Source organism: Nicotiana tabacum, chromosome 7 (genome assembly GCF_000715075.1).
Source record: "Nicotiana tabacum cultivar K326 chromosome 7, ASM71507v2, whole genome shotgun sequence".
In the NCBI taxonomy this organism is placed as follows: Eukaryota; Viridiplantae; Streptophyta; class Magnoliopsida; order Solanales; family Solanaceae; genus Nicotiana; species Nicotiana tabacum.
Window position 1 is genome coordinate 18,924,161 of NC_134086.1, and position 17,797 is coordinate 18,941,957.

The window sequence follows — 17,797 nt, forward strand, 5'->3', positions numbered from 1 at the left end:
CTCATTATGTAAGTAAACTTCATCCTTGGAACTCAATTCACTAACATTTGTTAAGGTATTAAATGAGGCAATAATATAGTGAGAAGCACCAGAGTCTATAATATATTAAGCAGTATCTACGTCTGCCATAAAAGATATGGCAATACTTGCCAAATTAGCTTGAGGTCCTGTAACTTCCTTGTTGACACTCAACATACCAATGATCTGATTGTACTGTCTTCTGTGAAAAAATATCCACCTTTTGCAGATTCACCAATAACCTCACCTTCCACTACCTGAGGTTTCTTGTCTACTATATTGTTCCCAACTGTATTATTAACAACAAACTTCTTCTTTGCCTTAAAGTAGGCTGGGTAACCAATCAGTTTATAACAATTCTCCTTTAAGTGCCCCTTCATATTATAATACTCACATTGCATATAAGGCTTCTTTCCTTTGTATGGTTGTCCACGACCTACATATATATCCATGGGATCAATCTTCCCTATTAAAGGTCAAAAAGATTGCGACCTTTGACTCTCATCCTTTATAATCATAGAATATGCTTGATTGAAACTAAGCTTTGCTGTTTTGATGAGTATTTGCCTGCGATGCTACTCATATGACTCATTGAGACCACTGAGAAATTGAAGTAGTCTTTCACGCTGCAAATGTTTAATGCAGACCTTTGATTTAGGACAATCACAACTTGGATGGGGAACTAGGGCATCATACTCTGCCCAAAGCTCTTTCACTTTGGTAAAATAAGTTGCTACTGAGTCAGTTCCTTGTAAAATTTTGGCAATTTTCCTGTGTAGCTAGAATATGCATGCACGATTCACCTTATCAATGCGTTCCATCATTTCCTTCCAGACTAAACGAGCATTTGATGCGTACAACCCCACTAAGCAAGTCCATCAATACCGTGTTCATAATCCAAGACAGAACAATTTCATTGCAAATTTTCCAATCCTTACAAAATTCAGTCCTAAATTAGTCCTTTCTACACGTACCAGTCACCAACCCCAAGTTTTCACTTAGCTTGAAGTGCAATTTGCACCGACCTTTGCCAAAGCCCATAATTTTCAGATCCTATCAATTCACTGGAATTAGGATCGATCCAGGTATATCAGAAGGATGAACATACAATGGATGTGTGTGATCAATTTTCTCTTCGATTTCATCATCGTTCGCTATTATCGCAGAACAAAGGAAAATCACAGTAGAGAAGAAATTGAAGAAGAGCAAGACATAAAATTGATAACTGAAATCTCACAACGAGCGTATGACCCAGTCACTACTCTGATACCATGTTAGTTTCCCCAGTCTGGAGCTCAATCTCAAAGTTCATCCATGGAGTTAGATAGAAGATATTTTGGGAGAGAAAGTCACTGTTGTATTGATTCTATCGGAATGTATATCTACCACTACTAGAAATCCGGTAAAAAGCGACCACAAAAAGCGACTAAAGTTGGTCGCTTATAGGCCTAAAAGCGACCAAAAAGCGACCAAACATGTCTGGTCGCAATATTGATGGTCTCTAAGGTAAAATGACCAAATATTCCGGGTAAAGACTATAGCGACCAACTTTGGTCGCTTTATTATTTTAATAATATAATTTTGGCGACCAAAGTTGGTCTCTAAATGTAAAATACGTTATTTATTTATTATTAATCATAAAAAAGCGACCAACTTTGGTCTCTAATCCAAATATTATATTTTAAAATCTGAAAAATAGAGACCAAGATTGGTTCAATTCATATCCTAAATGTTCCATTCATATCCTAAAGGTTCAACTCATATCCACAAAAGTTCAAGTCATATCCTAAAATTTTAATTTATAAACTAAAATTCCAATACATAAACTAATATCCTAAAGGTTCAATTCATATCCTAAAGGTTCAACTCATATCCACAAAAGTTCAAGTCATATCCTAAAATTTTAATTTATAAACTAAAATTCCAATACATAATCCTAAACGTGCAACTCTTAGGGTTTCTTCTCTTCAAACAATTTCTTCCCCAAATTAGTAGGTAAAACTAAATATTTTGGACTAAATGTATTAATAAGAACCCTAAAAATACAAATAATATATAACTTTGAACCTTAATATAGTTGAGCTAACTTTGAACCCTAACATGGAGAAATTAAACCCTAATATGGAGAAATTAACTTTGAACCCTAGCATGGTTGAACAAATAATATATAACTTTGAACCCTAACATGGATAAATTAAACAAAATCACTGTATTTCGAAAAAAACAAAGAAAGAAGAAAGAAACCTACCTTGGGAATGGAGGCCGCCGGCGGTTGAGCTGCTACGGTCGGTGGTCGTCGGTGGCGTGGGTGGCGCCGCTGCTGCTGGGAGTCGGAGGGGAAGGGGGTTTGAGTGTGAGAGAGAAAAGAGAGATTTTGGGAATTTTTTTTTGAAAGAATGGGAGGGAAAACCCGATTTTTGACACTGGAATTAAAAATAGCGACCAACTTTGGTCGCTATTTTGGTAGCAAAATAAGTTTTGACCTTTTGACCAAAATAGCGACCAAAGTTGGTCGCTATTTCTAAAAAAATTAAATTACTTTTAATTCAATTTAAAATTATGTACATATGTAGTATAAATTTAGGATTTTAATTCAATTTAAGCTATATATATATATAATAATTGATATAAGTCGAGACGTTTTAATTTATTGTTAATATATATACATGCATATGAGTAGGTTATAAATATATATTAATTGATATAAGTCAAGACGTTTTAATTTATTGTTAATATATATACATGCATATGAGTAGGTTATAAGTCGATGAATCAATTTACAAGTGTATCAATACCTAAAAGAACCCGTCCCTGTGTTCCGAGCGCTTCATGTTCTTATATATATATATATATATATAGACACACTATATACTATATTATACTATATATATCGAATATACCTTGATATATAATACACTTAGTATATATACTATACTATACTATACTATACTATACTATACTATACTATACTATGCACTAAGTATTAGTGCATTAGCTAATATTATATCGAATATAGCTTATATATATATATATATATACACTATACTATATATATAGTATAGTGTATTATATAATACACTATACTATACACTTAGTATATATATACTATACTATACTATGCACTAAGTATTAGTGCATTAGCTAATATTATATCGAATATAGCTTTTATATATATATGCATATGAGTAGGTTATAAGTCAATGAATCAATTTACAAGTGTATCAATACCTAAAAGAACCCGTCCCTGTGTTACGAGCGCTTCATATTCTTATATATATATATATATATATATATATATATATATATATATATCGAATATACCTTGATATATAATACACTTAGTATATATACTATACTATACTATATTATGCACTAAGTATTAGTGCATTAGTTAATATTATATCGAATATAGCTTATATATATATATATATATATATATTAACAATAAATTAAAACGTCTCGACTTGTATCAATTAATATATGTATATATATATATATATATATATATATATATATATATATATATATATATATATATATATATATATATATATATATATATATATACATATATTAATTGATACAAGTCGAGACGTTTTATATATATATATAGCTTATATACTATATACTATATTATACTATATATATCGAATATACCTTGATATATAATACACTTAGTATATATACTATACTATACTATATTATACTATACTATACTATGCACTAAATATTAATACTATACATACATACATATATTAATTGATATAAGTCGAGACATTTTAATTTATTGTTAATATATATATAGGTTATAAGTCGATGAATCAAATTACAAGTGTATCAATACCTAAAAGAACCTGTCCCTGTGTTCCGAGCGTTTCATGTTCTTATATATATATATATATATATATATATATATATATATATATATATATATATATATATATATATATATAGACACACACACACGCTTCGTAGTACTGCTTAACTGCATATATAGCATGTTAGAGTATATTTTAGTCTATTCATCCTTTGTATTACAAAAGTGTTAGCGGGTTACATTTATATTATTTAGATAGTAAATACAAAAGTGATTTTTAATTTTGACCATTGTTGACCTGAAAAGAGACCAACTTTGGTCGCTAAATATACATAAATTTAAATTAGCGACCAAAGTTGGTCGCTAAATTTAAATCAAATTTATTTATATTTTATATAATATTTAAAATAATAATATAATTGTTAAACGTTAGAACTCGATCCCAGATTAGCGACCAAAGTTGGTCTCTATTTTCGTAAGCGACCAACTTTGGTCGCTAAATTTGAATTATATTTTTTTATATTTTATAATTTTTTTTAAATAAAAATATAATTATTAAAATTTTATAATTGGGTCCCATTTTAGCGACCAAAGTTGGTCGCTATCTGCTTACCCCTTAATTAGCGACCAACTTTGGTCGCTAATTTAAGTTATATTTATTTATATTTTATAATTTTTTTAAAATAATATTATAATTATTATAATTATATAAGTGGGTCCCCCTGTAGCGACCAACGTTGGTCGCTAATCTCAGTATACCTTTGACCAATCAAGTCTGACCAGTCCGGTCAATATTTTGACAAAATTAGCGACCAAGTAGCGACCAACCTTGGTCGCTAATGTATATCAAATAATTATTTTATTATTTTCGCCAATTTAGCGACCAACTTTGGTCGCTTGTCTTGACAGACCAACTTTGGTCGCTAAAGTTTGGTCCCTTTTTTCCGGAATTCTAGTAGTGATACGGTATCAACTTATAATTAATTTATTTAACTAACTAATAACCAACTAATGGTATAGCTCACATCCAGTGTCAACTAACTACTAACTACTTAATTTGTTAACTAACTACTAATCTCAACAAAATGCTTAGTTGATACCTTGTAAGTAGAGCGTTAAGCCATGTCAATGTTAAGTGAAGAACTATTGTACTTGAATGGTAAATACTTACTCATATTAGGTATTTACACAAAATCATATTAATTTATTGTCGTTAAGTAATTTAATGATGTAACAATATATATCAACTTATCATAATTAAGTGTTAGAAGTCTATATATACACATATATCATGCAATTATAGTTTGATGTAATTATTAGGTTTAAGTAAGTTTACTGTTCTTGATTAGCGAACAATAAATAAAAATTAGGTTACTAGCTATGGACTCAAAAACAGGACCTTGAAAAATATTGCATTGTGAGAATTGTTTCTTCTAAGAACTAATCATGGAATCTATTTCCATCTTACAACGTTTGATCTTTTTGTTTACTTTTTCAATACAAAATGATTTCAAAATACATCCACTAAATAGAATAGATGATCAATTCAATGTAAGGAGCTAGAATAAATCATAGGATTGTTCCATCAATGTGATTCTACGTAGTGGAAAGATATTTTAATGAATGTAGTTCTGCACTATATTTAGTAGTTTGGTTAAATCATCATCCTGTATACTCCACATCTCTCTCAGTTACGTAAGCCAAGTTTTCATAGCTTACATATATCAAACGAATCTAATTTAATTATTTGATCTTATTAGGATCATTTCTAATCTCTATTAACGCTCTCCCACCTTAAACATTTAAAATCCTACACTGTACAAGAATTTTAAATTGTACCCCATTACTGTTTTTTTATGCATTATTTAATTCATTGTTTATTCAATGAATATATACCCTACAATTAAATATACTATCGGAGAAAAGATTTGTTTTTATTATTTCGTTTTACGTAAGAGCCAAGTGCCTAAGCATATGACCTCACATCAATTAATTCAGTGTACTACAAACATATTCATATTTGCCCCAAATGCTTAAAATATTTTGGGTTATTTCAAAATTAATGTTTTATCAGTTACATCTAAAAATAGAAAGGGGACAGAATAGGCATACATGCAAAATTAAAAACAGATGAAAAGAAAAGAAGACTTGAATTCTTTTTCAAAGCCATCACGTTGACCATCCAGATACACTGCATTAAAACTTTGGTCTAAATAGAAGGTTCTTTTACACGTGAGAACAGTTCTGGGCCCTATGATATTCCACGTGGAAAATTCTCCACTTTCTATTTTTCAAAACTAAGACCAAACTGTTTGAACCCCTTTATAAGCGCCAATTTACTTACCCACCTTAGTCCATTCTGCATGAAATAAACATGGATGAAGAGCCAAGCCATGGCAGAAAAATGGACACTAAAAATGGTGGAAGTGGCGGAGAGATAAAATATCGAGGCGTCCGAAGGCGGCCGTGGGGCAAGTTCGCTGCGGAGATACGCGATTCTGCTCGACAGGGGGCTCGGGTATGGCTAGGGACATATAACACAGCTGAAGATGCAGCAAGAGCTTATGATAGGGCAGCTTATTCAATGAGAGGTCATTTAGCTATACTTAATTTTCCTGAGGAATATAATTTGCCTTGTAGCTCTTCACATTTTTATTCTGGTTCTTCATCATCAAGGGAAGTTCTTGAATTTGAATGTTTGGATGATAAGTTGTTAGAGGAACTTCTTGACTGTGATGAGCAAAACAAGAGGAAATAAAGATGACCTCAATGTTCTGGTCTCTATTTTCACTATGAAAAATTGAGCTTTTTAATTACCTAAAATCACATTATTCTGTTCCTTGAGCCGATGGTCTATTGGAAAGAGCTTTTCTATTTGCACATGAGTATTATTTGCGTACACACTACTCTCTCCGAACCCTACCGTGGGATTACACTGAGGATGGGGTGGTTTGTTTTTTTTTCTTTTTCTTTTGGGTTCCCTTTCTCTTTTTATTATTTTAACTTTTTTTACTTTTTTTTTTTTTGGGGATTTGATTTTTGAAAGAAGCACGCAACCTGCGGTTGAAATGCTTGTAACACTATTGTACTATCTATCCTTTGCAATGCAAATGATGAATGGTCAAGAAAAGTCTTTGTGATCATAAATATTGCCATTTCTCTCAAACAAAATTTTGATGTTTCTTCCATTTTTGTCAGCTATACTACTGACAAAAGAACCAAGTTGATAAAAACTTGTGGCCCTTGATAATTTCTCCATTAGGTTGACTTTTGTTAGCACTTTGCTTGCTGACAGCTAATAATATTTGAGTTTATGTCCAAAAATTCTACACTTGTCACATTTGGGTGTTTCATATGTTGGGACAAACTTTCTCATAATAGTGTGCATGCGCTGTGTCTCTATGTGTGTTAAACATTTATTTTTCTATTTATGTGTGTTAATTCTTTGCCACAACATGAATTATAAATGGCATTTGGACATATATCTGTGTATGCTAATGTCGTATTGAAGCTGCTGGACAATAATAGGGTGGGCATAAATACCGAGAGATCCAAAAACCTGGACCAAATTAATTCAGTTCTTTAGTATTAGGTACATTCTTCAGTATTAGTATCAATACTTAGGTTCTTCAGTTCGGTATTCGGTATTAGAGTATCGGTATTTTTATATTTCGGTCAATATCGAAATACCAAACCTTTTAAGTATATATATTACAACTATATTTATGTTTGGCTCAAGCCCTTGTCCATTTTGTAGTTCAAGTTAGTCTAGTACCACGTGGCAGAATGTGATTAGTTGGTCCTATTTAGTTGAGTTAACTCAGGTTTGCTAGAAGCTAATTATTCCGGAAGCTACTTAGAAATGGTTTTCTGTCAGTTTGGTATACTTCTAAAGTTTCCTGTTTATTATCCAGAAGTTGTATTCATTATCTTAATACTTTATGGTTTTATGCTTGTTAAAGTCATTAGCTTAGAGGTAGTATCGTTTTACTGCTATCAGGTTGTTGCACTAGTTAGGCTCGTATGCAGTCCATTTCGTTATTCTTTGTTAGTAGCAACTATGAGATAACTGGCAGTTTAGAATAGCACTGGTTGCTACTGCTCGTTAGCTAATATTGATGTTCCTTTAAAAAGACATAATTCCGTTAATGTATTAAATCAAAACCCTACCGACTCAACAAGAATATCTAACCGAACATCTTTGGTGCGATATTTACTATATACAATTGATTAAACTGCCACGACCCAAGTTCTCCCTCCGTAAATTGTTATGACGGCACCTATTCTCTACGATTAGGTAAGCCTAGCAATTTGCGGAAATGAAACGGAAACATAAAAAAGACTTAATATTTTAACAGGTAAATTTAATTAAGAAGTTTAGATGCCGCTCGACATATACAATAAACACTCTCGAACTGAATATAAGTACTACCAAAATCTGGAATATCATGAGTCACAAGCTACAGAAGTAAATAGTGCTTCTAAACTCCAGAAAACTATCAACGAAGAAAATACAAGAAGCCTATAACTTAAGGAAGAGTAGAGATGGACTTCTAGGTCTGCGGACGCGGCAGATATACCTCGAAGTCTCTAAGATCACCTCGCCTCACTGGAAATATGGCTGAGAAGAGGTACCTGGATCTGCACACGATAAACAAGTGCAAGAAAGGACATGAGTACACCACAACGGTACCTAGTAAGTGTCAAGCCTAACCTCGACCGAGTAGTGACGAGATCAAGTCAGGTCCCTATTGGTTTATATATATATAATAAGATAAAATAGTATGAAATATCACAATAAAGATAAATACTAACAGTCAATGAAAATGAAATCACAGAAAAATATCAATTCAGTACACAAGATAGCAACAGGGGATCTCCTGGGATACCGTCCTGTAGTCCCAAACGTAAATGTATAGAGTATCTCTCGGAATACCGTCCCGTAGTCCCAAATGTAAATGTGCAGGGGAGTCTCCCGGAATACCGTTCCATAGTCCCAAAGTAAATATCCAGTACAAGGGGTCTCCCGAGATACCGTCCTGTAGTCCCAAATATAAACGTGCAGGGGGATCTCCCGAAATACCGTTACGTAATCCCAAAGTAAATACACAACTCATTCAATATAAACAACAGTTTCAACAAGGAAAATCTACATTTCTGATTAAGTTCGTATCAAAGAAGACAGGTAATTCTTACTCTAAACATGCTACACAGAGTCCAGGTAGGCAGTTAAAGCAGTTAAGGCATGTAAGCGCGCTTTCCTAACTAAACAGGATGGCTACATATACTAGTATTGCTCAATAGAAGAAAAACATAGATATTTACTTAATGAAAATGGGGTTTTTCCACAAATAGCCCGTGTACGCACTCGTAACCTCACGTACACGACATCATATATCAAACAGTACCAAATCATAAGGGGAGTTCCCCACACAAGGTTAGGCAAGACACTTACCTCGAATCAAGCTCAAATCAATCCGAAATCACGCTCTTGCCACATGTTTCCAACACCAAGTGTCCCAAATCTAATCAAATCAATTACATAACATAAATATAGCTACAAGCAACTAATTTAGCTAATGAATTCAAAGCTAAGGTAAGAAAATAGGAAAAAGCCCAAAAATCCTCCATGGTCCCACGTCTCGGAATCGGGTAAAAGTCACAAATTATGAATACTCGTTCACTCACGAGTCTAACCGTATAAAATTCACTCAAATCCGATACCAAAATCTCGACCAAAATCCTAAAATTCGGCCTAAGAACCTTTCTCAATTTTCCCCAATTTTTTCACCCAAATCCCAAATTAAATGATGAAATTAAGCTTAGATTAATGAGATATAATAAAAAAGGAGTGAGGAATCATTACCCACAAACTCCATCCGAAAATCTCTCCAATTTTTGCCTTTTACCGAGCTCTCAATCAAAATTTGAAGCTATGAACTCAAACCCTCAATTTCTCTCTTTTTATGCCCAGCGATTTCCACTTATGCGGCTAGAGCTCCGCACCTGCGGAAATTCATTAACTCCCCAAATGCCGCACTTGCGCTCACTCTTCTGCAGATGCGGTTCCTCTTCTGCGGTTTTTGTGTCGCATCTACGACCATTGGCCCTCATGCCTCAAACCGCACCTGCGACCCCTTCTTTGCTTTTGCGGAGCCGCACCTGCGGGCTTCCCACCATAGGTGCGAAAACACCAGAACTAGCCAACTTCAAATTTTGCTCAAGACCAAATTTCCATTCGTTACACACTTGAAACTCAACTGAGGCCCCCGGGACCTCAACCAAACATACCAACCAATCCTAAACATGATACGAACTTAGTCGAGCCTTCAAATCATATCAAACAATGCTAAAACAACGAATCACCCTTCAATCCAAACTTAATGAACTTGAAATTTCAAAATTCTACAACTGATGCCGGAACTGACCAAACCACGTCCGATTGACTCTAAATTTTGCACACAAGTCATATTCAACAGTATGGACCTATTCTAACTTCCGGAATCGGATTCCGACCCCGATATCAAAAATTCCACTATCGGCCCGGAACTCCAAAATTTCGACTTTCTCCATTTCAAGCCTAAATGAGCTGCAGACCTCAAAAACACAATCCAAACACGTCCATAAGCCCAAAATCACCCAACGGAGCTGACGGAATCAACGGAATTCTATTCTGGAGCCGTCTTTATACTATTCCGACTACGGTCCAAATTCTAAGACTTAAGCTCTCATTTAGGGACTAAGTGTCCCAAAACACTCCGAAACTCAAAACGAACCATCCCAGAAAATCACAATAGCAGAAAAAGACACGGGGAAAGTAGTTAATAAGGGATCGAGGCGTTAATGGATAAAATGATCGATCGAGTTGATACATCCTCCTGCTCTTAAAACATTCATTCGTCCTCGAACGATCATCGAGACATACCTGAAGTGGTAAAAAGATGAGGATAACGGCTGCATATATCTTGCTCAGTCTCTCAAGTCGTCTCCTCAAGCGGCTGACCCCGCCACTGAACCTTTACTGATACAATGCTCTTTGACCTTAGCTTTCGAACCTGCCTGTCCAATATGGCCACTAGCTCCTCAACATAAGATAGATCCTTGTCTAACTAGACTGAACTGAAATCTAACACGTGAGGCGGGTCACTGTGATACCTCCGGAGCATCAAAACATGAAATACCGAATGAACTCCTGCCAAGCTGGGAGGTAATGCAAGCTTATAAGGAACCTCCCAACACGCCGCAACACCTCAAATGGGCCAATAAACCTTGGGCTCAATTTGCCCCTCTTTCCAAATCTCATAACGCCCTTCATAGGAAAAAACCAAAGCAAGACCCTCTCTCTAACCATAAATGAAACATCGCAAACCTTCCGGTTCTCATAACTCTTTTGTCTGGACTGGGTTGTGAGAAGTCTATCCTGAATAACATTAACCTTCTCCAAAGCGTCTTGAACCAAGTCTGTGCCCTATAATCTACCCTCGCCCAGATCAAACCAACCTAACGAGGATCTACACCCCTACCATATAGAGCCTCACACGGTGCCATCTGAATGCTGGACTGATAACTGTTGTTGTAGGCAAACACCGCAAATGGCAAGAACTGATCCTAAGAACCTCCAAACTCCATCACACATGCACAGAGTATATCCTCAACAATCTGAATAATGCACTCGTACTATCCGTCCGTCTGGGGGTGAAATGTTGTGCTTAACTCCACCCGAGTACCCAACTCATGTTGTATGGCTCTCCAGAACCGTGATGTAAACTGAGTACCTTTATCTGAAATGATGGAAACTGGGATACCATGCAGACGAACAGTCTATCGGATATAAATCTCAGCCAACCGCTCTGAAGATAGGTATTACACGCAGGAATGAAGTGCACGGACTTGGTTAGCCGATCCATAATCACTCAAATAACATCGAACTTCCTCAAAGTCCGTGGAAATCCAAATACGAAATCCATGAAGATCCGCTCCCACTTCCATTTTGGAATATCTATCTGCTAAAGCAAGCCACCCGATATCTGATGCTCATATTTCACCTACTGACAATTGAGGCACCGAGATACAAACCCAACTATATCTTTCTTCATCCTCCTCCACCAATAGTTCTGCCTCAAATAATGGTACATCTTTGCGGCACCCGGATGGATGGAATATCGCGAACTGTAGGCCTCCTGTAGAATCAACTCCCAAAGTCCATCAACATTGGGCACACATATCCAGCCCTGCATCCTTAATAACCTGTCATCACCAATGGTCACATCTCTAGCATTTTCATGCAGAACCTTGTCCTTGAGGACAAACAAATGAGGGTCATCATACTGGCGTTCCCTGATATGATCAAACAAGGAAGACCGAGAAACCACACAAGCTAGGACCCGACTAGGCTCCGAAATATCCAATATCACAAATTGGCTGGCTAAGGCCTGAACATCCATCACCATGGGCCTCTCTGCTGCTAGTAGATAAGACAAACTCCCCAAACTCTCTGCCTGGCGACTCAAGGCATCGACTACCACATTAGCCTTCCCCGGGTGATATAAAATAGTGATGTCATAATCCTTAAGTAGCTCTAACCATATCTTCTGACGCAAATTAAGATCATTCTATTTGAACAGATGCTGCAAACTCCAGTGATCAGTGTAGATCTCACAAGGGACTCCGTACAAATAGTGCCTCCAAATATTCAAGGCATGAACAATAGCAGCTAACTCAAGGTCGTAGACATGACAGTTCTTTTCATGCACCTTTAGTTGTCTAGACTTGTAGGCAATCACCCTACAATCCTGCATCAACACCGCGCCGAGGCCAACTCGCGACGCATCACAATAGACTGTGTAAGACCTCGTACCTATAGGTAGTATCGATATTAGGGTTGTAGTCAAAGCTGTTTTGAGCTTCTGAAAGCTCTCCCCACACTCTTTCGTCTACTTGAACGGAGCACCCTTCTGGGTCAGCCTAGTCATAGGTACTACAATAGATGAGAATCACTCAACAAATCGACGGTAATAACCTGCCAAACCGAGAAAACTATGGATCTCTATAGCTGAGAATGGTCTTGGCCAACTCTGCACTACTTCCACTTTCTTCATATCCACCTTGATCCCTTTACTCGACACTACGTGACCCAAGAATGCCACGAAATCCAACCAGAACTCACATTTTGAGAACTTCGCATATAATTTCTTTTCTTTGAAGGTTTGAAGCACTGTCCTCAGGTGCTGCTCATGATCTTCCCGAATCCAGGAGTACATTAGAATGTCATCAATAAAGCCAATGATGAACGAGTCAAGATATGGTCAGAATACATTGTGCATCAAATACATAAATGATGATGGGCATTGGTCAGCCCAAATGACATAACAAGGAACTTGTAATGACCATACCGAGTCCTAAAAGCAGTGTTCGGGATATCTGGATCCCGAATCTTCATTTGATGATAACCTGAACGCAAATCAATCTTGGAAAACACTCGAGCACCCTGTAACTGATCAAATAGGTCATCAATACGAGGCAAAGGATACCAGTTCTTCATTGTAACTTTGTTCAACTGGCGATAATCAATGCACATACGCATAGAACCATCCTTTTTCTTCACAAATAAGACAGGAGCACCCCAAGGTGACACATTGGGCCAGATAAAACCATTATCAAGCAATTCCTATAACTGTTCCTTCAAATCTTTCAACTTAGGAAGAGTTATGCGATAAGGAGGAATAGAGATGGGTTGAGTGCCCGACAATAACTCAATGCCAAAATCAATATCTCTATCAAGCGACATGCCCAGAAGGTCAGTTGCAAACACATCAGGGAAATCCCACACTACTAGGACTGAATCAACTGTAGAGGTATCAATACTGACATCTCTTATATAAGCTAGATACATGTCACACCCCTTCTCAACCATCCGCTGAGCTTTAAAGAAATGAAATAACTCTACTGGGAGTGTAATCTAAAGTACCCCTCTACTCTAATCGTGGTAAACCTGGCATAACCAGTGTCACGGTTTTGGCATGACAATCAAGAATAGCATAATGGGGCGACAACCAATCCATGCCCAAGATAACATTAAAATCTACCATGCTGAGCAATAATAAATCGGCTTCGGTCTCAAAACCACTAAGAGCAATTAAACCCGACCGATAAATGCGATCCGCAACAAGAAAATACCCACATAAGTAGAAACATACACAGTGGAATATACCCAAATGCAGGGCAAAATAAAAGGACACATAGGAGTAAGTGGAGCCTGGATCGAATATAACCGATGCATCTCTATGACAGACCGGAACAATACATGTAATGACAGAATCGGAAGCAACAACCTCTGTACGAGCAGGAAAGGCATAGTATCTGGCATGGCCTCGCCCTCTAAGGCGACGACTACCTCCCTGACCTCTACCTCTAGCTGGATGAGCAGGTGGGGTGGCAACTGGTGCTGTGATCATAGCCTGGGAACCCTATGGAGTACATTGTGGCTGAGAAGTCTATGGAGGTGCACCCCTCCTAAGTCTAGGGCAATCCCTCACCATATGGCATGTGTCACTGATAACTAGGGATTATGGTTCTTTTTACACTCCTTCTTACTTGAGTTTTGATTTAAAATGTATACAAAATAGTCCCAAAGGCTTACATGTTGTACTTGTTTACAAGGTTTGGTAAAAAAAGGTGACAATTAGTTAAAACCAGCTCAAAAAGGAGTGAAACATGCACAAGTACAAAGAACAAGTCCAGGCACAGTGCAACAGATCCACTGCGGATGCATTCCATTTAGTGCGGTCCATAGTGAGGAGATTCAGAGAGGTGCATATTTTGGAAACTCAAGCACTGCGGCCATAAATCATATTATACGGAACATAGTGGCCTCACTGCGGCTGCAATCGAGTTTGTGCGGTCTGCAAAGATGGGGTTCAGAGAGTTGGGAATATGGAGATTAATACCAATGCGATCTGTGGTCCTTTTTGTGTGGACCATAGTTAAAGCCACCGCAGCCGCGATGCATTTTATGTGGCCCGCGGTGGCCAAGTTCAGAGAGAAGAGACTTGAAGCCAAAAAGCCTCACCGCATCTACACTCCATTTATTGCGGTCCGCGGTACCCCTGCAGGGGTATTTTTGTCCAAAAAATTCGGCATAGTATAAATACTTTCTTTTCCCATTTTAGGTCATCTTTTTTAATCTAACTTTTAGTAGAGCACGTGAACGGCTGTATTTGACTATTTTGAGTAATTTTATAGTGGGTTTATCATTGAATCTTCAATTATTAGCTTGTAATTGAATCTTATGGGTTATTCTTCATCTATTTCTTTGTTTTCTTCCATTATTATAAGTAGCTAGACCCATTAGCTAGGGTTATGGCTCAACCCTAGTGTGGGTATTTGATGGATCTTTTGATTTAAGGCTTAGATGTTTATGGGTAGATGATATTTGGATTCATTTGTGTTTTTTATGTTGAATTAATGGTTGCAAATACTAATTTATGCCTATCTGACTTGGGCTATTCTTGAGAAAGAGAGCTTGAATCTAGGAAAATCAGTCCAACAAGGAATTGAGGTGTAATCAAGAGATTAATAGCTCTTATTAAAGGGTTAAACCTAGAGATAGTAATACCCAACTTGAGCCTATATTGCTTGCACAAATTTGACACCCAATTGGTCTTGAGAAAGTCAATTAGGGCAAAGTCACTCAAGCTACCGAGAGGTATAGAGTGAGTAATTCCGTGCATTGGCTATATCACAATTCCCAACATAACGTCTTTGCCTTAGGCTTTAGATCTCGTCAAGTATTCATCTAGGAGAAAGTCACTTCCCTAGTGTCTCTTTAACTAATTATAAAACCCTGCAAGCAATCATTCTTAGTTTAATTTAGCATACTATTAGCATAAATATTAGAAGTAAAAAACCAACCAAAAGATTATTGGAAGAGTAATTAAGAGCAACACGCATCTCTAGTTTAGATAGGAATCCAATTCTCACTTCTAGCTCCATGTGGATTCGATCCCGACCATCTCGGGTAAAAGCTGCTTTGACCACTCTCGCTACTTTGTAGTGGTGTAGGGTTGGCTCCGATCACTTTTTGGCACCGTTTCTGGGAAGCTAACGGTTTTGGCTATCTATCAAAATAGTTTTATGTATTGTTCTTCTTTCCTTCTGTGTTACTAATTTGTGTGTGTTGCAACTTCAGGGACAAAATAGCAGCAAACAATGCACCTCTTGGAGATTTTTCGCCGGTAGAGGAGGTAGATGACAACATTGATGATGAGGTTCCTATTGTACCTCAAGGACAAAGGAGAGGCCGCCAGGCCAATGATAATATTCTAGACCCTCCCCTGCCACCTCCAAGAGTGGCTCCTCGAGTGCTTCCCAACTAAGGATATGCTAGTGCAATTGTCCCTCCCCGGATCCGGCGGGCAATTTTCAAATTACTAATGTGATGCTAACATTTTTGGAGCAGCGAGGGTATTTCACGGGTGCTCCCAATCATAGTTCTTACAAATATTTCAAGGGTTTCGTGGATACCTGTTGGGGGAGCAAGCAAACCAATGCGTCAGAGGATGCACTTCGGTTGAGACTATTCCCTTTCTCACTTAGAGGGAAGGCATTGAATTGGCTTGAATGACTTCCCAACCATTCCATCACTACTTGGGATGAGTTGACAGATAAATTCATTGTGAAGTTTTTCTCGGTGGGGCACATGGCAGCATTGCAGGATGAGATCTTAGCTTTCAAGCATGAGCCCACCGAGCCATTATATGAGATTTGGGAGAGATACAGAACCATTGTAAAGAATGCCCCAACCATAATATGATTGAGGTAATGATACAAAGACTTTTTACCGGGGCATTAACTCAACAAATCAGTGCATAGTTAACCAACTTGTTGGGGGTAATTTCATGAAGCTATCTTATGATGAGGCTTGTGACATTCTTGACGAGATGACTGGCACATCCTCTGCTTGGTAAAGTAGATCCAATGTAACACTGGGTGACCCCACAGTCACTCACTTGCACAAAGAGCTACATGATCATGGATAGGCTATAGTAGAGCTGACAATAACAATGAACTATCTAGCAAAGGCACAATTAAAGCAGGTTCAAAATCCACACCAAGTAAATGCTTTGGAGGGTGTCAACATGCTAGTGAACAAAAGAAGACAAAGAGGTCAACAGAACCAAGGGAGTTCGAATCAATTTGACAATGATTGTGGTAGATTCCAAGATGATGGTTATGATGGGCAGAACGAAGAAGTGCAATATGTGAACAATTATCAAGGCCAAAGGGGCAATTCTTCTAACCAACAACAATGGAGATTCCAAGGCAATTGGGGTAATCAACAACAAGGGAATAGTAATTGGGGGAACAACAACCAAAATTCTAATTGGGGCAATCAGAACAATAACCAGAACAATCAGGGTAATTGGAATGGCAAAAACAACAACTGGGGTGGTAACAACAATCAGGGTGGTTCGAATAATGACAATCAAGGAAATCGGGGACAAGGCTTTCAAAGGCCCCCAATGCATCAACAACCGAACAATACACCCCCATTTCTATCCCAAGGTCTGAGTTCTTCTAACAACGAAATGAGGAAAATTAAAATGATGTTTTAATAAATGATGTAAAAGAATGCGGACTTTGATGCTCAGTTGGCTTCCCACAATACTTCAATCAGAAACTTAGAGGTTCAATTAGTCCAAATCTCACAATCCTTGAATACTCGTCCTAAGGGGGCTCTACCAAGTGATACAGTAGTTAACCCGAAGGGTGGGAATAATCATGTTATGGCGGTAACAACAAGAAGTGGACGAGGCGGAGATGTGAATGCCTCCAAACAAAAAGAAATTTTAAGTGATGAAGTTGAGTTGCAAGAAGATAAGATTCCTTTGGTGGTTGAAAATGTGAATGATGAGAACGTGACTGAGGGAGTGAGGATTGATATTCAAGATGCCGATGTAGAGA

General features: G+C 37.1%; 1 protein-coding gene across 1 annotated transcript; it reads left to right on the plus strand.

Moving 5' to 3' along the window:
• The first annotated feature begins 6,209 nt into the window (after window positions 1-6,209).
• On the plus strand, window positions 6,210-6,593 carry LOC107804845 (ethylene-responsive transcription factor 14-like). Its single transcript, XM_016628786.2, has one exon. It carries the CDS (start codon window positions 6,210-6,212, stop codon window positions 6,591-6,593), a length of 384 nt encoding a protein of 127 aa, XP_016484272.1.
• The last annotated feature ends 11,204 nt before the right edge of the window (window positions 6,594-17,797 follow it).

Bases quoted from the DNA above. Each gene is read 5' to 3' on its own strand.
- LOC107804845 (XM_016628786.2), top strand. From the start codon at position 6,210: ATGGATGAAGAGCCAAGCCATGGCAGAAAAATGGACACTAAAAATGGT.